The sequence below is a fragment of the Pelophylax lessonae genome (assembly GCF_965119305.1).
Source record: "Pelophylax lessonae genome assembly, chromosome: 5".
Classification (NCBI taxonomy): domain Eukaryota; kingdom Metazoa; phylum Chordata; class Amphibia; order Anura; family Ranidae; genus Pelophylax; species Pelophylax lessonae.
This window is the reverse complement of record NC_138772.1, coordinates 149441567-149464550: the sequence shown is the minus strand read 5'-3', so window position 1 is coordinate 149464550 and position 22984 is coordinate 149441567. Positions and strand designations below refer to the sequence as shown.

The following is a 22984-nucleotide window of genomic DNA, read 5'->3' as shown; positions in this document are numbered from 1 at the left end:
CCGTGTATGCGAAAATTATTACTGCAGGATCTGTTCTCCAAATCATATATTTTGGCAAGTGCTTGTTCAAGCTGCTGTTGCAGGGTTTCAGGAAGTATTCTGATTTGTGCAAGCTACAGTGTTCTCCAGCTTCTGTTCAACAGACTCAATCCTGGTCCCCAGTAGAGATGGCCTTGCCGTTCACCCGGCGGTCGGTTCGCAGCGAACTTTGCTTGTTCGATACCCACCAAATTTTCGGACACATGGCGTCGTTCACGGTGGCCATATTTGTTTACATTGGGGAGAACTTTGACCCATGACACAGCCGTCAGGTGGAACGGGACAGCCAATTGAAACATTCCAGCACATGGACAGTCCCCCTACCCTATAAATAGACCTGACCTGGCGGCCATTTCACATTCCGTTCTCTGCCAGTGTAGGAAGAGGTCTGCTGTGCTCATCAGGGAGAGTTTGCTAGACACATATAGCGCTGAGAAGATCATCAAAAGTCCTTTCCAGGGCTGGTATTTCGGTATAGACCTTCTACAATCTCTTTTCAGGTTAGGGACAGGTATTATGGGGTTTCTTTAGGGGCAGTTAGAGATCGGCTGCAGTCACAAATCGCTCTGTCATTGTCCACAAAAGTCCTTCTCAGGGCTGGTATTTTGGTATAGGTCTAGTATCTTTTGAGCTTAGGGAGAGGTATCCTGTGGTTGCTGTAGGGGCAGTTAGAGATCGGCTGCAGTCACACAGAAATCGCTTTGTCAATGTCCACAAAAGTCATTTAAAATGCTCCAATGTCGTTTTAGGGTCTATTACAGTCTCTTTAACATTAGGGCCAGGCATCCTGTGGTTGCTTTAGGGGCAGTTAGATATCGGCTGCAGTCGCACAGAAATCGCTTTGTCAATGTCCACAAAGGTCATGTAAAGGGCTGCAAATTTTTTGCCATTGCTGTGCAGTGCACTAAAAAGGGGGTGGGGTGGGGGAGGGGGGGTAATCCACAGTATAATATACTTTGTAGAAAGCATATTATAGTGGATTAGTACTATTATTGTGCACTGTGCAGCATTGTGACAGGTGTGGTGGTGAGACTGAACGTTTCTGCAGCAACACTACACACAGTTACAAAAGCACTTATAATGTATTATAACTGGTGTGATAGACAAATTACCCCCCAATGCCACATGTTGAAGTGGGGTGCTATCTTAGTAAACTTTTTAAAGTGTATTTGTGTCATGCAACAATATTACCTAGTTTGCTGAGTGAAGTCTGGTGCACACTGCGCCAAACTCACTGGCCAATTTTTTGAACTGGTGTGCTACACCAATAACACATATTGAAGTGGGGTGTTATTTAACAGTATAATTTTCTAAGAGTGTATTTTAGTCCTGCAAACACTTGGCCTCTTTTGCTGTGTTAACTCTGCTACACACAGTGACAACAGTTACTGGCCAATTATTTGTAGAACTGATGTAATAAACCTGTGGCCCCCCAATACCACAGATTGAAGCAGGGTGTTATCTGAGTAAGCTTTTTCAAGTGTATTTGTGTCATGCAACAATATTGCCTAGTTTGCTGAGTGAAGTCTGGTACACACAGCGCCTAACTCACTGGCCAATTTTTTGAACTGGTGTGCTACACCAATGCTCCCCCCCAATGCCACATATTGAAGTGGGGTGTTCTCTGAGTAAGCTTTTTCAAGTGTATTTGTGTCATGCAACAATATTGCCTAGTTTGATGAGTGAAGTCTGGTACACACAGCGCCAAACTCACTGGCCAATTTTTTGAACTGGTGTGCTACACCAATGCTCCCCCCCCCCCCATGCCACATATTGAAGTGTGGTGTTATTTAACAGTATACAAGAGTGTATTTTAGTCCTGCAAACATTTGGCCTCTTTTGCTGTGTTAATTCTGCTACACACAGTGACAACAGTTACTGGTCAATTATTTGTAGAACTGGCGGACTGACAGACCGGCAGATAGGGAGGAGAGGCAGGCAGAACTTGCATTGCAGAAGAAGTAGAAAGCAGACTGCAAATGTATCAGGAGCGAGCCATCAACCATGTACAGTCACATCTGGCGCACCCAGGACGACGACACATGGCTCCGCAGTGTGGGCTTTTATTAATGTGTCCGTTGCTGACACCACTGTTGCCATCTGCAGCCTTTGCAGTCAACGCATAAGTCGCAGTAAGCCCAACACTCCCCTAGGGACAACCGCCTTAAGAAGGCACCTGAAATCCCATCACCAAGCCCAGTGGGAGCAAAACTGTCAGAACCCACAAAGCCACACTCCATGCTCTCACCATCCAGCCTCTTCTCCTTTTCCTCCCCCTTCTCCTTCTCCTGTCTCCTCACAGTTGTCCAACACTCCACCTTCCATGATGCCTTCGTTACGTTTTTCTGGAAAAAGGCAGGCTTCTGTGGCTGAAATGTTGGAGAGTAAAAAAAGGTGTCAGTTCAATCCATGTGAGCTCATATTTGCGGCCTAAACAGCCCGCCACCAACTTGTGTATACTGTGAGCGCCTACTGTACCTCTAGCCATCATATAATATAATAATAGATAATAAATAAAGAGATTATTCTCCCACTCTACAAGACTCTGGTCCGGCCACATCTGGAGTATGCTGTCCAGTTCTGGGCACCGGTCCTCAGGAAGGATGTGCTGGAACTTGAGAAAGTGTAGAGAAGGGCAACAAAAATAATTAGGGGAATGGAGGACATCAGCTATGAGGAAAGACTACAAGCACTGAACTTATTCTCTTTGGAGAAGAGACGATTGAGGGGGGATTTGATATCAATGTACAAATATTGTACTGGCAACCCTAGCATATGGAAAAACCTATTAAGTGAAAGGAAATACAATAAGACACGTGGCCACTCACTAAAACTAGAGGAAAGGCGGTTTAACCTTCACTGTGAGAGCAGTAAGGATGTGGAATTCTCTTCCGCAAACAGTCGTATCAGCAGGGAGCATTGATAGTTTCAAAAAACTATTAGATGGGCACCTTAAAGACCACAACATAGAGGGGTATACAATGTACGGTTAACAGCAAACACACACACACACACATTGAACTGTATGGACTGGTGTCTTTTTTTCAACCTCACTAACTATATATACTACGTTCTTTGCTGTCAGTTCAACCCATGTGAGCTCATGTTTGCGGCCTAAACAGCCCGCCACCAACTTGTGTATACTGTGAACGCCTACTGTACCTCTAGCAATCATATACTATGTTCTTTACTGTCAGTTCAACCCATGTGAGCTCATGTTTGGGGCCTAAACAGCCCGCCACCAACTTGTGTATACTGTGAACGCCTACTGTACCTCTAGCAATCATATACTACGTTCTTTGCTGTCAGTTCAACCCATGTGAGCTCATGTTTGCGGTCTAAACAGCCCGCCACCAACTTGTGTATACTGTGAACTCCTACTGTACCTCTAGCCATCATATACTACGTTCTTTGCTGTCAGTTCAACCCATGTGAGCTCATTTTTGCGGCCTAAACGGCCCGCCACCAACTTGTGTATACTGTGAATGCCTACTGTACCTCTAGCCATCAAAAAATAAGTTTTTTGCTGTCAGTTCACACCATGTTAATGTTTGGAGCTTATCTGAGTATACTTTTACAAGTGTATTTGTGTCCTGCAACAATATTGCCTCTTTTGCTGAGTTAAGTCTGGTACACACAGTGCCAAACTCACTGGCCATTTTTTTGAACAACTGGTGTGATAAACCAGTGGCCCCCCAATACCACATATTGAAGTGGGGTGTTATCTGAATATACTTTTACAAGTGTATTTGTGTCCTGCAACAATATTGCCTCTTCTACTGAGTTAAGTCTGGTACACACAGTGCCAAACTCACTGGGCAATTTTTTGAACAACTGGTGTGATAAACCAGTGGCCCCCCAATACCACATATTGAAGTGGAGTGTTATCTGAGTATACTTTTACAAGTGTATTTGTGTCCTGCAACAATATTGCCTCTTCTTCTGAGTTAAGTCTGATACACACAGTGCCAAACTCACTGGCCAATTTTTTGAACAACTGGTGTGATAAACCAGTGGCCCCCCAATAGCACATATTAAAGTGGGGTGTTATTTAACAGTATACTGTTCTAAGATTGTATTTTAGTCCTGCAAAAATGTGGCCTCTTTTGCTATGTTAACTGTGCTACACATACACACATTGACAACAGATACTGGCCAATTATTTGTAGAACTGATGTGATAAACCTGTGTCGCCCCCCAATACCACAGATTGAAGGGGGGTGTTATCTACACAGACACATGGTCTAGCAAACACGGGCAGGGAAGGTATATCACTTTTACTGCCCACTGGGTGAACCTTCTGACGGCCGTTAAGCATGCAACCTGTGGCACCCGTGTAGATTTAGTTGTACCGCCACGGATTGCAAGCAGGCCTGCCTCTTCTTCTCCTCCTCCTCCATCCTCCCTCTCCTCCTTGGCTGACTCCTCCTCTTCCACTGCTACCGTCTCTACTCCTGCACCGCCCAAGATCCCCAGAACCTATTCCACATGCCAGGTGAGACGTTGCTTGCCATGCTGTGCTGTGTCTGTTGTGCCTGGAAGTCAAGAGCCACACTGGTCCTGCACTCCTTTCAGCTTTGCGTTCTCAGGCAGATCAGTGGCTGACACCGCTGAATTTGTCAGTTGGTAAAGTGGTGTGCGACAACGGTGCCAATCTGCTGAGCGCGCTGAAACAGGGCAAAATAACACACGTGCCATGCATGGCACACGTCCTGAACTTGGTGGTGCAGCGATTCTTTGCCAAATACCCTGGGGTCCAGGATGTCTTGCAGCAGGCCAGGAAAATCTTGGGCCATTTCCGAAGATCTTACACAGCCATGGCTCGCCTTGCTGAGATTCAGCGGCGACACAACCTGCCCCTCAAGCTTCTTATTTGTGACTGCCCGACGCGATGGAACTCAGCGTTGCATATGCTCGATAGGCTGCTCCAGCAGAAGCGTGCAGCTAATGACTACCTGCTCGAACTCGGAGGCAGGACAGGTTCTGGGGAGCTTGGTTTTTTTTCACCTCACCAGTGGCTGCTCATGCGGGATGCATGCAGACTTCTGCAGCCATTCGATGAGATCACCAAACTGGTCAGTCACGGCCAGTGCGCCATAAGGGACATCATACCTCACGCCTTCTTTCTGGAGCACGCATTGCGTCGTGTCATTGATCAAGCCATCGAGGAGCAGGAGCAGGAAGATCAGGAAGTCGAAATGTTGAATGAATTCGCAGGGGGTGCTACTCCATCTGAGACAAATCAACAGCAGGAGTCTGAAGAGGAGTCAGAGGAGGAGGAGGATGGTGCTGGGGGGGGGGATGAGAAGGAGCAAGAAGAGCATGCTTTAAACCTTTCTGGGATCCCTTGTGTTATCCGTGGATGGGGAGAACGAGGATGACATTATCCTGGATAATGAGCTGGAAGCAGGCCACTATACCGCTTCCAGTTTAGTGGGAATGGGGGCCTACATGCTGTAGTGTTTTAAGGGGGATCCCCATATAAAACGCATAAAGGCCAAGGACCAGTAGTGGGTGGCAACGTACTTAGACCCCCAGTACAAACACAAAATGGCAGAGGGCGGTCAGAATGCAGCACTTCCAGGCCTTGCTGCGGGAAATGCTGCATTCGGCTTTTCCGTGCGCTGGAAGAGGAATTTCCAGTCACAGAGAGACAGTTGCGGGTAGCAATCCAACAGCGCCTGCAAGAAGAGGGCGGTTGGAAGATGTCTTGGTCACTTCAGATATGAGATCCTTCTTTCAGCCGAACCATCGTCAGCTGTACTCCCGATCCAGCATGAGGGAACGCCTAGACCGACAGGTGTCCGACTACATCGGGTAACGGCCGATGTGGACACTCTGAGGAGTGATGAACCCCTGGACTACTGGGTGGGCAGGCTTGACCTCTGGCCAGAGCTTGCACAATTTGCAATGGAAATGTTGGCTTGCCCCCCATCCAGTGTCCTGTCCGAAAGGACGTTCAGTACAGCAGGGGGGATCGTGACCGATAAGCGCACTCGCCTAGCTCATGACAGTGTAGACAACCTCACATTTATAAAAATGAATGAGGCATGGATCTCTGAGGAATTCAACACATGTGACCAGTAGACCAAGTTTCATCGAAATTCCTCCACCCACAACAATTCCTGGTCCCTGGCTTCGCTACATACAGTGGCATAAATGGCATTTCATGTCCATTGAATGGCAATTTTTGGGGCCTTTCAGGGCCGACAATTATTTTTTCTGTGAATGCCTAATGTACCTCCAGCCACCTTGTGTATACTGTGAACGCCTACTGTACCTCTATCAATCATATACTATGTTCTTTGCTGTCAGTTCAACCCATGTGAGCTCATGTTTGCGGCCTAAACAGCTCGCCACCAACTTGTGTATACTGTGAACGCCTACTGTACCTCTAGCCATCATATACTACGTTCTTTGCTGTCAGTTCAACCCATGTGAGCTCATGTTTGCGGCCTAAACAGCCTGCCACCAACTTGTGAATACTGTGAATGCCTACTGTACCTCTAGCCATCAAAAACTAAGTTCTTTGCTGTCAGTTCAAACCATGTGAGCTAATTTTTGGAGCCTATACAGGCCGACACTTACGGTTCTGTGTACTGTGAACGCCTACTGTACCTCTAGCCATCAAAAACTATGTTTTTTGCTGTCAGTTCAAACCATGTGAGCTAATTTTTGGAGCCTATACAGGCCGACACTTACGGTTCTGTGTACTGTGAACACCTACCATACCTCTAGACACTTACTTCTGTATCCTGTGAATGCCTAATGTACCTCCAGCCACAGAATACTACATTCTTAGCTGTCAGGTAAACTCATGTGGGCTATTTTTTGGTGCCTTTTATGGCCGACACTTACTTCTGTTACCTGTGAATACCTAATGTGCCTTCAGCCACAGAATACTACGTTCTTAGCTGTCAGGTAAACGCATGTGGGTTAATTTTTGGGGCCTGGAATGGCCGACACTTACGTCTTTATCCCGTGAATGCCTAATTTTTCAGACTGGAAATAAAAAACAATGGGTCTGTAAAGGTTCCGCCAAATTGTGGAATGGATGTGGACCCATTTTACAGATGTGTGAATGGACCCTATATAAACTTTTTCAATTGCAATACTTCTGTTATGACATTGTCCATGTGCTGGGACTATTTGTGCACAGCTAGTACATCTTTTGTGGCTGCAAATATGACCTAAAGGTTTTTAAAGTTCGCCTCCCATTAAAGTCAATGGAGCCCGCCAGGAACTCGCTGTTTGTGAACTTTTGTGAAAATTTGCGCCTGGCGTTCGCGAACCGCCCCGGCCGATGTTCGTCCATCACTAGTCCCCAGCCCCTGCAAGTCAGCTTTGATGGTGGTAGTGATCTGATGCACTGGTTAGGACCTGCTCCAGGAGGTCTGAAAATTTTCCAAACAGGGTTTGATGGTCTCCAACCTCAGGGGGGAGGGAGCTGTCCATAGGTCCAGAGGCATCAGAACAGGCCGGAAACTGCAGGGGCTGAGAAGACAATATATCCTCCAGGGTCCTTTCTATTAGGGACTCAGTGGAGGCTGGTGACTGCTGCTGTAGGGGTGATTTACTCACTGCCGTCTGCAGTCCATGGTGCTGTGGAGGCATGCCCACCAGCTTTGGGCACCCTGAGGCCCTGGCACCACGTGGCTTTGCTGCGGCTGCCGCCTTTCTTTCAGAGACTGCCTAGGATCGTGTGTCTGGCGGGGCTCTGAAACGGTCACGCCGATCTTTCCCTTCTGCTTTCTAAGGGAGCTAGAGATTTACCCCCTTCATTACCAGGCCATTTTTTGCGATACGGCACTGCTTTACTTTAACTGGCAATTTTTTTTCTACAAATAGAGCTTTCTTTTGGTAGTATTTTTTTTTTGTACTATAAACAAAGAGGAATTATGTTTGTATTACAAAATAAACGGGTACCGCATCCCTGTAGATGAATAATACTAAAATGGGAAAACCCAAAAAGATCTGGAGCAAGGCTTAAGGTGCTGAAGCCCGAAACCAGAGGAGGAAATGAAACAGAAAGGGGAGAGAAAAAGGAAAGACACAAAGGGGAGGGGGAAAAAAGACCAGGGGGAAGGGGAAGGGAAAGGGGCAAAGGAAACAGAGAAAAATGCAAAAAAGTCAACTGAAAAAAGAGAAAAAAGGAAAAAAAGAAAAAAGAAAAAAAGGGGAGGAAGGGAAGAAAAAAAGGGGGGAAAAAGGAGAAGAAAAGAAAAAGGAGATAGAGAAAGGGGGGACGAAAAAAATGGAGGGCTGGTGGGATTTTAATGGTACCGTAGCTCAAAAATTGGAAAATAATATGTAAAACATGAACATTTATTAATTCATATTAAAAACAGGGTAGAACATGAAATAGTACATAACAAATTACAAATATTAGTACAAATAAATGAAGTGGATAAGGTAGAACTCGAGTCCTGAACTGGATAAATTTAGGCCAGTATGTATCATGCTACATATTTTTGGTTAAAAATAATAAAAAAAACATTAGAAATATATTGATTGGTTTATGCATATTTATGGAATTTTTTTTGTAACACTAGTAATGGCGCAGATAAGTGGCTTAAAGCGGGACTGTGATATTGCAGCGGGCTATCGGACACTAACTTACACTTTTACACTTTATGGGAATCAGTGACACTAATACAGCAATCAGTGTTAAAAATATACACTGTCACTGTACTAATGACATTGGCTGGGAAAGGGTTAAACATCTAGGACGATCAAAGGGTTAAATTTGTGCCAAGCCTGTGTTTTTGTGTACTTTATGTTCTTCTTTTACTAGGGGATGGATTTTATTGTGCAGGGACATAAAATCCATCCCTTCTCCACTGTTAGAATGGAGATCTGCCTTGTTTACACAGATCTCCATTTTACCGACAGTGAGCGGGTGTCAGTGGACATCCAGTGCCCGGCACCCACAGCTCGGCTTCTGTTGTGACTAATCATAGCAGAAGAAGCCCGCCAGTGCGCACGCTGCCTGTAGGCGGAAGTGCAGAATCACGTATATGTATGTGATTCTGAACAGGAGAACTGCCCTGTAGCAGTAAATTTGCAATAGGGCGGTCCGGGAGTGGTTAAAGGAACACACAAGACATATGAGTTTATTTTACAAACAGGGCAAAAATGAATAGTAATGTTCATTGACATGTTTTAGCCACACAGCAAATGTGATTGGTTGCTTTAGAATGTGCTTGATTGCTATGGTTTCAAAGAAATTCACTGTTTAATCATATCCAAACTGTGCGCAGACATCTACTTAGAGAGGCAGGGTATTACACTGGAAATGCTGGACTTTAGGAATTGGAGAGCACAACAAACTCTTCTTAACCCACTCTGCCAAAAATCCTCATGGGCAGGTCCAGGCCAAGGCATAGTCCAGTGAGGCATCCACCTCGGATGTTGTAAGGGGTGTGAGGGGGGGCAGGAACATCTTCTACCTCTACATCACCCTATCAATCGTTTGCACTGTGCAGGACCAAACTTTTAGACTAACAGACTCCAGATTGCATTGGGCAGACTCCCAGCAACATCCCCTGTATAATAAACAAAGCTCTGCTGTCAATGTCCTAACAGCATTTCTGATGAACAGAGCAAAGCTGACCAGTAGTCAAAGTGACAGCAGAACACCATTGACTTTATTGAGAAAGTCATGCTCTATCTCTACATCACTGCATCAATATTTTGCACTGCGCAGGACCAAACTTTAGGGCTGACAGCCCAGTGCTTCAGATTGCATTGGGCAGACTCCCAGTAGCATCCCCTGTATAATCAACAGAGCTCTGCTGTCAATGTCCTAACAGCATTTCTGATGAACAGAGCAAAGCTGACCAGTAGTCAAAGTGACAACAGAGCACCGCTCACTTTATTGGGAAAATCATGCTCTACCTCTATATCACCGCATCAATATTTTGCACTGCGCAGGACCAAACTTTAGGACTGACAGCCCAGTGCTTCAGATTGCATTGGGCAGACTCCAAGCAGCATCCCCTGTATAATCTACAGAGCTTTGCTGTCAATGTCTTAACAGCATTTCTGATGAACAGAGCACAGCTGACCAGTAGTCAAAGTGACAGCAGAGCACCATTGACTTTATTGGGAAAGTCATGCTCTATCTCTACATCACTGCATTAATATTTTACACTACACAGGACCAAACTTTAGGACTGACAGCCCAGTGTTTCAGATTGCATTGGGCAGACTCCTAGTAGCATCCCCTGTATAATCAACAGAGCTCTGCTGTCAATGTCCTAACAGCATTTCTGATGAACAGAGCACAGCTGACCAGTAGTCAAAGTGACAGCAGAACACCATTGACTTTATTGGGAAAGTCATGCTCTATCTCTACATCACTGCAGCAATATTTTGCACTGCGCAGGACCAAACTTTAGGACTGACAGCCCAGTGCTTCAGATTGCATTGGGCAGACTCCCAGTTGCATCCCCTGTATAATAAAAAGAGCTCAGCATTTCTGATGAACAGAGCAAAGTTGACCAATAGTCAAAGTGACAGCAGAGCGCCACTGACTTTATTGGGAGAGTCATGCCTAATTCATGAACAAAGGCTGCTGTTGTTGCACTTTGCCATCTTCGCCTTAGGTGCCAGAGGACCTTGTCCTGTCACTGCACAGGGGAGTTCTTTTTTTGCTTCTGCAGTATAAAAGATAACTAGTAATTTTGTTTCTAACGCTTTCAATTTCAAAACATCATAAATATGAATTAAACATGAACGCACATGCATTTTGTGCGTATTAGTTCCCATTTCTAAACTAGCAGCTTGAACCAATAAACAACCTCATGGCCTCCTTTTATTTTCAGATGCGCCATTTCAAACACTATGTTTCTCCACGCTCCAATCTTTTGCAGCTGCTTGTATATGAATAAATAATAGAAAATGTACAAGATAAAAAGAAAAAAAAAAGTCTGGATGCCTGTGTTGGAGTGATCTAATCACTATTATGAAACAAAACTAATCAATAAATCAGTAACCCATGCATCATCCTATATTAAGCGCCCCCCTTCCATCAATGGTTACTATTGTAAGCCTCGCTATCACTTAATTGCATGATTTATTTTATCAACTTTCCTGAATGCATTTTCCCAGTTGAGCAGCTGCACTTACTAACAGTCTGCAGAAGGAAGGAAAAAAAAATAAGTAAAATGAGAAACACGTTGATAAGAGATTTGGTTCCCAAAAGAAACGCGTTTATCAAAACAGAATATTAGCACACCTTTGGAGGAGCATGTGAAGGCAAAGCGAGGAAAACCCGTTTGTAGTACTCTTAAAACTGATGTCACATGCAAGGCAAGGACATCACAAGGAGGAGTCAGATTACAGTAAGAATGGGCAGTGCAGCGTGCAGGCAATGCTAGATCAGACAGGGGATTGGAACAGGGATAAGACTTGCTGCTCAACACTCATCCTAAACACAAGAAAGCACAGATCGCTGTGCCAGTGCTGGGGACATTTGCACCTCCTGAAGAATGAGAGATCCTTGCTGCACATGACAGGCTTGAGCTGGAGTTAATGCACAATAGAAAGCAGACAGCCTTGTGATTGGAATGAGAAACATAATGTATTTTGGTAAGTGCTACGCTTTTGTGCTGTTATGCATTGACTTGTCCATTGAAAAGCAGCTGTTTTAACGTGTGCACAATCATTCTATGCACCTAGCTTACAGCACTTTGCCTGTAGTGCTGCTGGGTTTGTATGTGTGCAGTGATCTGCAATGGCTAGATTTCACAGTTCTCACTATAGTCCTCAAGACGAGGGTGGATGACTCAATAAACTTGACTACATATTTACTTTAAAAGTAACTGAAAAGCCAATGAGCCACTTAAAAGGCAATCTTGTTGTCATTTGTGATTTTATGTTTTTTTGCTTTAATGTTTGCTTTTATGTTTGGCTTTTATGTTTCCTTTTATTTATCAGGGTTGTGCTTTTTTTAGAGAGGAATTCCATCCCTAATGAAGAATTGTGTTTATTACTTTTGACTTGCCCAGCTCTAAAATGCATTTGTTGTTTTAAATAAGTCTATAGAGGGCTCGGCGCTGATTTAATAATGTGTCAGTGAACAGCCTAATATCATTTTAGTTCTGAAAATAAGACCCCCAGGTTTTGCAGCCCTCTGGACCTGCCTGCACGCTACATGCTGTAGTTTTCTTATGTCACTTACAAGCTCCCCCAGCTGTAGTATAGAAGGTTGTGCACTGTCATTTAGCAGGACAAGCACTCCTCTTGTCCTGAATAATGGTCCTTACATCCAGGGCTGCTCATTTAGCCAGAAGTTTCATGGCCGCAGAATCCTTGACATGGTTTCTTGCAGTAATTAGCTCATTTCATAGACAGTGAAACTTTATGCTCTGTGTTTATTGTAATAATTATAGTATTCTCTAAAAGCAGAGCAATGCTTCAGAATGATCTGAGTGTGTGTTCCACTCCATAAGTAACATATTCTGAACCACTGTTTTTTTTTTTTTCAAAGAAAAAAGTTAAGCCCCCCCCTCCTCCCCACCAAAAAAAAATGCTTTTTATGTCAGTTTGTGTGTTCCACTCCATAAGTAACATATTCTGAACACTGTTTTTTTTTTCCCAAAGAAAAAAAGTTAAGCCCCCCCCCCCCCCCAAAAAAAAATGCTATTTTTGTCAGTTTGTGTGTTATTATATTAGTGTCTTAAGTGATTATATATCATTTTGTAATATAGTAACTTTTACATTGCATGCTTATTAGCTGGTTGACAAGTTTAAATATTTTAAAAATGGTGAATTCCTAATTTTTGGAGAAAATAAATTGCTTACTTTCCAGACCTACTTAAGTGTTTAAAGTAATCAGATTCTGTTAAAAAAACAAAAAATGAAAGGTGACGTGTATAACTCCATTCAGAATTATTAACCATTTAGAATTATTAATTATGTGACTGTGGTCAGCTAGTATAATGTTAATTAGATTGGTTACTATGAGCTATTGCACTTTGTAGATCATTACTGCACTGCCTTTGAGGGTAAACTCATACATATTATTGGACTTATTCATTATGCTAATAGCTCTTTAAGGTGCTTATTTTCATCAGTAATGGTCAGGAGTCGTTCGATTTTAGTTTACTACTGTCATATCATTTAGCAGATGATTTCTGATTGGTTGATATGGATTTCTACACTCTGCACTGCTTATTAGCTAAGCCCAAATTTAAGTGCAAAGGCAACAAGGCATAGCTAAGATAGAATACAGAATGCTTAAGGTGAGATCTATCAGAAGACCTTAATAGCTGGTTGTATCATTTGCTTATTTATATTACCCTTCAGGCATTTAAAAATGACAAGTCATCCAGGGCAACAAGACAACACTTGTAGAAAGAGAAAAATGATGTTCAGAAAATGTTTACTGTGCAGAATTGTCTGATCATTAGCTTCAGTGGTTACTTGAGTATAAGCTTAGTGATAGTTAATTTCCAATTTAAGTTTACTAAATCCAGGAACAGACTTTGCCTAAGCAATGGAAAACAGTAGTAAGGGGAAGCTCGAGCAAGTGGCATTTGCAGCAGAAAAACAATAGCAAGGAAAGAAACACTAGAAGTCATGGAAATATGTTTGTGATGGAATTTGGTTAATAGCATTGTAGAATGTGAGTCACTGAAGGGCAAATGAAGGATGGATTGAAACATTCACACCTCGTCGTTTGAGTACACTGCATGGGGATCCGTCATAAACTATATATTTTTTCATAATTGTCACATTTCACACTCTTCACTAGCATCCTGGAGCAATTATTTTTGAATGCTGTCAGGAATTAGAGTACAGGTGCTACAATAAATGTTTAGAGCCAAATGGACAGTACATTTTGTAATTAACTAATAGCTAAGGGAGCCCGTGCCAAGGTAATATACTGTAAAAAATGCTGAATTGCAAATCATTTAAGTTCATTTAATTTTCCAATATTATTCTAGGAATATATATTTAGCTTTTACTTGGACTGGTTGTGGGCTTTTTATAGACTAAATTTTTTTTTTGGATTGCTTTTTGTTTAATAGTTTGCATATAGTGACAATTGCAATCATTATCCCAAAATAATGATATGGTTTGTCTAAGTCACCAGAGACCAAGGTCAGTCATTTTATTCCTAAATGTTGGAAGTGTCACCAGTATATTTGGCACCCACAAGGTGAACTGTGCTGCTAGCCAGTGTAAACTTAAGAAGAAGCAGATGAAAGGACACATGGACACATCATATATCTACCCTTTAATTGTACAAGTGATAACTTTTTTTATGTAGTACATTGAATCACTGTCGGTGTAACTGTTGGTTAAAGTTAAGTAGAAAAGATGGTGTAAACATTCTTAAAAGAACTGTAAAACCAGCTTATGTTTGCCTGTCACAAGTGTTATAGCAGGCATAAAGTCTAATACGACTTTTTTTTGGCCTGGATAATACTGGTAATAGACCAAATGCGACCACTATAAAAATCCACTTAGACTTAAACTCTACTTCTTTGGGTTTTAGAGTTTTGCTTGCACTGGACGATTTAAGGTTTCACACTGTGCTGATTTATGGATTAACAGTATAAAGCTGTAAAAGCAAGAGATGGAGGTTCAACGTGATACTGATTTTGTTGGGTATAGTTGTGATGGTGGAGGTGGAGGATGTAAAACATCTAAAGGTGTTTTTTTTTTTAAGTGAAAGAATCACGATTTTGTGGCTTGGGGTCTTGTTTCACTTCTTTCCTATTTAGCTGGGCTTCACTGATGCTAGTTTCCGAAAGTCCAAGCTATTCCACTATCCAATATAGAGAATGATAAACTGATGTCATCAGTCCATGCCCTCTGGAGCTTACAGTTTAAAGGAACTACAACAGAGCAGAGGACTGTTAAGCAATGACGTTTTCAAGTAGTAGAACTGCGTACCAGGAGTCATAAATGGGTCTTTTTTCTTGTAAAATAAATGTATTTTAACGGTTTGGAGTCTTAGCAATAAGAATCATGAATGAAACAGATCTGGAAGAGTATTTTTATTTGTTGTAAAATTAAAAGTGACTGTTTAGAAATCAGTTTGCTTAGAATTAGAGGGTGCTAGAAATACACTGAAGTGTGCCAAAGGATACTTGAGATAAGTGGACATATATTATGAATGCTTGGAAAACACTGACAGTTTAAAAGGAGTATGAAATCTATTAAAAGTTAAGACACACTGAGCTTAACTATAAGTATTTTATTTACTATGGGAGGAAGCCTGGGTCCCTAGAGGCTGGCAGCACAAATATGAGAACATCCAAATTGCATACAAATTTTGCTCAGGCCATAATTAAACCCAGGACCTTAGTGCTGGAGGGTATTCATTAATATATATTGTATACTTTCTATGTTGATTTCAACCCTGACCACATAAGAAGGCAATTGGTGAGATTTTTCATCTGACCAAAGTTCAAAAGTAAAGGGGAAGCAGGCATTACATCAGGAGGGTGATTTATGAGCCAAGTAATTTAACTCTGGCCAACAGAATACACTTCAAGCAGCCAATCAGGAACAGGGTAATGTCTGATTTTTTTTTTTTTTTAATTATATTTACCTTTAAGCTGATGTTAGTCAGTCAAAGAGTGCAATACATCACATTCAGTGCCAGGACAAGGTCCTCCAGCGCCCAGGGCAAGGATGCCAAACTAGGGTTGGGGTCAAGGTGCCCTCCCATCCCTACAATAAACCATTGTGCCCAGGGCAACCAACCCTGTTGCCCACACCTTATCCCGGCCCTGATCACAATATAAACCAATTTGGGGCTGCAGGTCAGTCTAGAGTTACTTTAGTTATATAGAACATCTAATCTAAAACACACTGGTATTTTAGTGAGAAATACTAGAGTTGGCTGCATGTAGAATCGGATTGAATCCGAATCTCAGAGTCATAAATTTGTCACCAGCTGCAACACACTAGAGGAATCCTCCTACTCGGATACACACGTGACAGCGCATTTATCACCCTATACTTTTTTCTTAATAGAACATCTAATATTGCTGAAGGGAGACGTTCATATGGCATAGCCAACCCGACTAAATAAGAGTTCAGACCAAGTCTACAAATAACAGTAGCCATGGATAACTATGAAGAGTCTATAGTTCTTCATAGTTAATAACACACACATATAAATATTTATAATTAATACTAAGAATGTATACATTATATATGATATGTAATTTATTATTTAAAATCAGCTCCCAATGCATATAATAATTGAAATAAATTAAAATGTAAAAAGGGAAACCTTCCTTTAGGACTTTTGTCAATGGAATCAGTAGTACATCAGTTTTCATAATTTCTAAGATCATTCAGAATATATTGAAAGGTGCATTTGGCATGCAAGTGGGGCTGCTAAGTATCCAGAGCCAGGAATCCATCTTGGCTTTAAATTTAAAATTAATTATCTGATATTGGGTCTTTGACAATATAGCATGGCTTTTAAGGGAAACTAACAACAGTGAATGTTCCACAATTTTGCAGAATACCAGGGATGTTACTAAACCCAACCGAAGTCAACTTGGTGCCCTGGCTCATAATTATTATCACCCTAGGGGATTACCAGTGGAGATTCTCTTGCCATCTCTCAAGTGAATAGCCACTGTCACTAGTTATTTTTTTAATATAATAAGACTCTTCTCTACTGACCTTGAATGTAAGGGAACAATTCTCTATTGGCTAACAATGTAAGTGCACCCTCAACTGACCACTAATGTAAAAGCGTACTTCTAGGAACTCTGTAACCTTTGCTGTATGTTACATATTTTGGGTCACTGCACTTTATATGTCATGTTGAATGTTACAAACTAGACCGTTGTACTATGTATGCTGCTGTATAATACATAATCTGCACTGCTGCATTTATGCACTATGCTGTGCACTGTATATCCCTGACTAGTGTATTATTTACATCCTGTTGTACAATAAATGTAGTTTACTGCACTCTGCTCATAGTGCTATACAATCTACACTGCAGACCACTATATAATGTATACAGTTTTGTATGTGACATACAGCAGACCACTCTGCACTGTACATTTGCTTTATGTTACACAGTTTGGACCACTGGGGTATATGCTGTGTTATACACTACATACCTAAAATTACAGCAATTTGTACACTGTTTAATATACTACATTCCCCAGACTACTGAACCAATGTACACTGTATGGTATATTCATACCGCTAGGAATTTATTTACAAATTGGGAATTTTATCATATTCAATAGACAGAAACACTTTTGCTTGTTTCCTTAAAAGTGTAACTTCACTTTTGTTGAGAAAAAGACATTCCCCTCTGGGTGATCTCTGTACATTGCAAGGATTTTAACAACCTTTGTAGCAAAATTCCTACCTTTTGTTATTCTGAAGAAATCATTGTTTGTTCCTCTGTGCCTCTGTGCTAAGTGAGTCAGATGGAATTGGTTTTATAATTATCAACCAGTTGTTGAAGAATCAGGGCTCTAATGAGGAAAGTTGCTGGGTCTGCATCCCATAAGGTGTTATTTCCTGTTGGGAGTATCTCACCAAAAATGACATTTTTGTTGCAGGGGATGCCAAAAATCTGAAGTGTATCTTACTGTAGATTTCTGGGAAAATCAGTGAGCCAATCACACAAGCAGGAAATTATGTTTCTGGGGGGTGTTCTTTACACATTCTGAAAATTCAGAAAATTACAGAGCTGCAGATTGAAAAGGAAAGGTAATGTTTAAAGGGGAAGTAAACTCCTGTGCATAATTTGTACCTATAGGTAAGCCTATAATAAAACCTACCTATAGGTACTTTAAATATCTCCTAAAAGTACACTGTTTAGAAGATATTTACATTACATACAGCCAATGAAATCATTGGCGCATGCGGTCTGAAAGAACGGCCACCCATGCCATTCCTTTAGATACCTGTGCCGTGAATGATGGCTCCTGCGCATGCGCTGTCACACAGCCAGAGTGAACCCAGAAGGAAGACCAGGTGAAGATGGACGCTACCTCCAGTGATTATATTACATCACTGGAGGGCTTCGCTTTCAGGTAAGTTTCACATAATGCGCTAGTATGCAATGCAATGCATACTAGCACAATATGCCTTTACCTTGCAGGTCCTAAAAAAAAAAAAAAACAACTAGCGGTTTAAAAACGCTTTAATAACATTCAATTTGAATATGACTTGTGTCACAATGTTATACACTGTATTATTTTTTCTTTATTTGCAATTTTTTTCCCCATGAAAGTGGAGTTACCTTTAAGCCACAGGGGACACATAGGCCCCTTTCACACAGGCTTTCTAATCAGGTCTGCCTGTCAGTTTTTCAGGAGGACCTGATCAGATGCTCCATGCACCCCTATGGAGCAGCGAATGTCAGTGCTGACATGTCCGCTAACACCCTCTGCTATCCCTTCGATCTCGTCCGTGAAATCCAGATGAATGGAAACCCTATTTTCCATCTGTCTGGAGGATCGGATCTGATAGGATTGGATGAAAATGGACAGGCAGTCCGCTTTCATCCGATCTCCTATAGAGGAGAGTGGGGATCTGTCAAGTCTGTCCCAGCACACAGAGCAGAGATGGACCTGTCATCCGTTTGCTCAGCGGGGATCGGCGGATCGATCTCCTGCTGAGCAAAACAGAGTCCGCCGGGTGGAAAGCCCATGTGAAAGGACCTTTAGAGGTTGATTTACTAAAACTGGAAAGTGCAAGATCTGGTGCAGCTCTGCATAGAAACCAATCAGCTTCCAGTTTTTTTTGTCAAAGCTTAATTGAACAAGCTGAAGTTAGAAGCAGATTGGCTACCATGCACAGCTGCACCACATTTCGCACTCTCCATTTTTAGTAAATCAACCCCTTAGTAACCTTATAAAGACATTACAAAGCTAATTAAGTAATATTTAAAGTTTATTTTTACATCCCTAACATACAAAACTAAATTTGGCACAACAGAGGTTTTTATATCTGTAAGAAAAAAAAAAAAAAAACCTCTGACCTATCATTAGTGTCATAAGACCCTCATATTGGGGAGCTAATGCCTCGTACACAAGCAACGATTATCGGCCGACCGATCGTCCGACTTTTGTCCAGAGTGGTGTTTTGTTGGTTGGAATGTGCCTAGACTGCACACAAATTTTCTCGGCCAACAAAAATCTACTTCAGAAGTGATGTCATGTGCTGGTTTACTTTCCGTGTGTTTTTTCTGAGCATGCCCAGTCTTGCTCATCAGATTTTTGTCTGCCAAAATCTGTACTGACTGATGGAAAATCGGCCATTGTGTTGACGGCCAACAAAAATTTTATAGCCTGCACACCAGATTTTTTTTCGGCCGAAAAGTCGGAGTCGGTTGTCGGAAGCATCATACTAACAAGCCGAAAATCGATGCGTGTGTGCGAGGCATTAGGGATTTTCTAATTGCCCCCTCTTTCATTCCTTTTACAAATGTTCAAAATCACAACAGACTGATATCTGTATCTTACAATATTTCTACATTTTTCTAAAGGAATGCATGCTGTTGTGATTTGTAAACTTATTAATTTATACATTTTTCAAGGCTTCAATTCCACTTCAGAGTTGTAAACATGCAGTTATTAAAAAGATGAGATTTTCTGATACAATACTCCAATGCAATGCTCAGAACATTTTATTATTATTATTATACAGGATTTTATGAACAAGAGATGCTGAGGTCACAATTTTCAAAAACCCTCATGGAACTTATGTTGGACTATAGCATCATACAGTATATGTTGTTTTATGTCACAATCATGGAAACAGGGATGCTTGTTGACAAGTCAGTTGTGGAGTCCTTTTCTTGAAGAATCAAGACCCAATAAATATTTTCTATTCACATTGTGCCAATACTTTATTTATGCTCATTCACTTATTTTATAGGGCTTTCATGTGAAAACTGTAAGTAGGCTTTGACTTGACAGACATGGTACACCTAAGTTAAACAATGTTGACTGTGAGGTAAATCCAGCACTATGTTTATGATCTGTGTAAATTGGTACATGGTTATTGGTTTCAGGAGTCCAGTGTGGCTAGTTTTCTGTATGTAAATGAGAATGTTTTCCAAAATTGTCCCTAATCCATAACCTTTAATCAGGCCTCATTTCCTAATTCTAACACCAACCCTAATGCTGACCATACACTAGCCAAAAAATCATTTTGAAAATCTGTAATTGTGTCCGTTTGTTCGTTTTTCGTCTAGTTAATGGGCACAAATAGAAAATTGATTTTAACTTTTCAGAGCTGAAAAATCGAAGGTACAGTTTGGAAAATTCTGCCGAAGGAGCGATAAATTGAAAGGTTAATGTGTTTCTCACGCAAACTGTTTGCACTAGGCATATGTGACAAAGCAAACGAAAAACTGATTAATTTATGTCCATTGAACGATTTATTGATCAAAATCTGGTCATTACACGATGGCAAAATCGTTTTCTCTCACGGGTGCTCGTTAATCGAAAACGAGTTAAAACAATGTTTCTGCTAGTGTGTGGCCAGCATAACAGTCCTTCACTGAGATTTCACAGCAACAAAAGACACCAGGCTATGTGTATAGAGTGATATAATATGTTTTTGCCACTTGTCACTACTTGACATGAAGTACATGTCTATGAAAAAGAATGTTCCCATTGTCCCCTCATTTGTTTTTTTTTACGTATCTTAAGTGATTCAATGCCTTATCTTTCACATTAAATCTCCACAAGACTGAGTGGAGCTAGCAAGCTTAGTCAGAGATACACGATTCTCTTTGATCAGGGAAACACTCCTAATGCTGTGAATGTTTATGATCAAAGAGAAGCACATGATGCTAAGAATGTAATTACAGAGATCCTCTTAAACCTTTATGGATATATGCTCTATATATACAATCATGTAGGATTCCTAGGTGGAAGTGGAATCTCCATTTTAGAGACACAAACACTGTCATTGACTGAGGGTTAGGAGATATTTCTTAACACGAAGACATGAAATGTTTCCATGAAAAATGTGAGAGTCTCTAATTACATAGCATAGGTTGTTTGTTCATAAAGCCTTCTCTTTATGTGAAGGGGATGTATGTTCTGTAGGGAGCCTACATGCACAATCATGGTCCATATGCATTACAATTTCCTTTGGCAGGCTTGTGTATATTACATCCTCATGCTGTTGAGAATGAATGATTAGAGGAATGGGACAGAGCTCAAGTCTTACTACACTACTGAAAGTAAATAAATGCAGGACTATAGAATGAAGGCTGATCAGAGCTAATTATTACATTGATAGGCAAATGCTAAATTCACCTGCCAAAATAGTGTAATGGCAACAAAATAGTCTAAAAACCGCTTGCCAGTTCGTCATGAATTAGATTGTTTGGGGGCTTCCCCAACATGGTTCCCATGCTCCAAGTTATCAGACTTCCTGTTCCTCAGTTGATTTTCTATCCTCTCTGTTTGATCTAATTGAAACGTCACTTTTAAGGTTGCTGGTACTTAACCACTTCTTAACCGGAAGATTTTCCCCCTCAATGACCAGGCCATTTTTTGCGATTTGGCATGGCGTTACTTTGTTTTCAATCGTTTTTATTTATTTTCTTCCAAACAACAAAAAAAAAGAGTTAAGAGAACAGGACTACAAACATATCATATGGATAGACAAATCATATAGACAAACAAAGTTTCTACAGTAATTGGGTGGGATAAAACAGTAGAACATAGGTATGTGCAGCATCATGTAAAGACGATACAGGTAATTGGATAATGTTCACCTTTCCTGGAATGGGACAAGGAGGTATGCATGAGGTCATGTCATGATCAGAATTGGCCTCCCCATCCTGAGCACCCCTATCGGGACTTCACTGTGCCATTGGGCCAGGGACCAAGGCAAGTACTTGAACGAAACAAGAGTTTAGCGCAATAAGCTAAGGAGAAACACTCACAGATTCATGTGTCGTTCATACCAGTTAAACCATGCTGACCATGTAAGATTGCTAGAATTGGCTCTAACCTGTGAGGATGCGTACATCTGTTCATAGTAGCCATGATGAACGACATGGCGATACTTTAAAGGACAATTGCACGATCATGCGTAACCAAATAAAATTTATGTCCTTTTTGCCCACAAATAGAGATTTCCTTTGGTAGTATTTGTTCACCTGTGCGATTTTTATTTTTTGCTCTATAAACAAAAAAAATAGCGACAATTCTGAAAAAAAAAACCAATATTTTTCACTTTCTGCTATATAATATTTCCAATAAAAAAAAGTTTTAAATCCAATTTATTTTTTCATCATTTTAGGCCAATTTGTATTCTGCTACATACTTTTGGTTAAAAAAAATTCCCAATAAGCGTATTTAATTGTTTTTTGCAATTGTTTACGCAAAAGTTATTGTGTCTACAAACTAGGGGAAAGATTTATATCTTTTTTTTTTTTTTTACTAGTAATGGTGGCGATCAGCAATTTAGAGCAAGACTGTGACATTGCTGCATACAGATCAGACCCCTAACTGACATTTTTGACACTTTTGGGGGGGGGCAGTGACATTACTACAGTAATCAGTGCTAAAAATATGCACTGTTACTGTAATAATGACACTGGCAGGGAAGTGGTTAACCCAGGGGCTATCAAAGGGTTAAATGTGAGCCTAGGGGGTGTTTTATAACTGTGAGAGGGTTTGGGCTTGTGAAATCAACACAGAGACCTGTGTTCCTAAATAGGAGGAACACAGGAGCTCTGTGTTAACAGCTGAGAGAACGATTCATGGGAAACTGCCTACCTTCCTCTGTATATCGACGGTGGCTGGTTGGCAAGTGGTTAAAGGGTATACCAAGAGAAAATTAAAAAAGAGAAACCATATTCAGAAAATCTCAATATATACATATATACATTTGCCCATGTTTTATTCCCAAGGGTCCTGGAAGTACAGAAAAATACCTGGTAATCTGCCTGAAATGTACACAGTCTGGG

At 41.2% G+C, this 22984-nt stretch overlaps 1 protein-coding gene across 2 annotated transcripts in view; it reads left to right on the top strand.

Moving 5' to 3' along the window:
* The first annotated feature begins 11363 nt into the window (after positions 1-11363).
* Positions 11364-22984, top strand: part of ZNF385D (zinc finger protein 385D) — a 473768-nt gene continuing 462147 nt past the window's right edge. Inside the window, exon 1 of one of the 2 annotated variants that reach the window (XM_082259105.1) lies at positions 11364-11631. In XM_082259105.1, coding sequence (XP_082115231.1) covers positions 11610-11631 — 22 coding nt within the window. In that variant the 5' untranslated portion in view covers positions 11364-11609. The remainder of the gene's footprint in view (positions 11632-22984) is intronic. The other variant, XM_082259106.1, reaches the window with a different exon arrangement.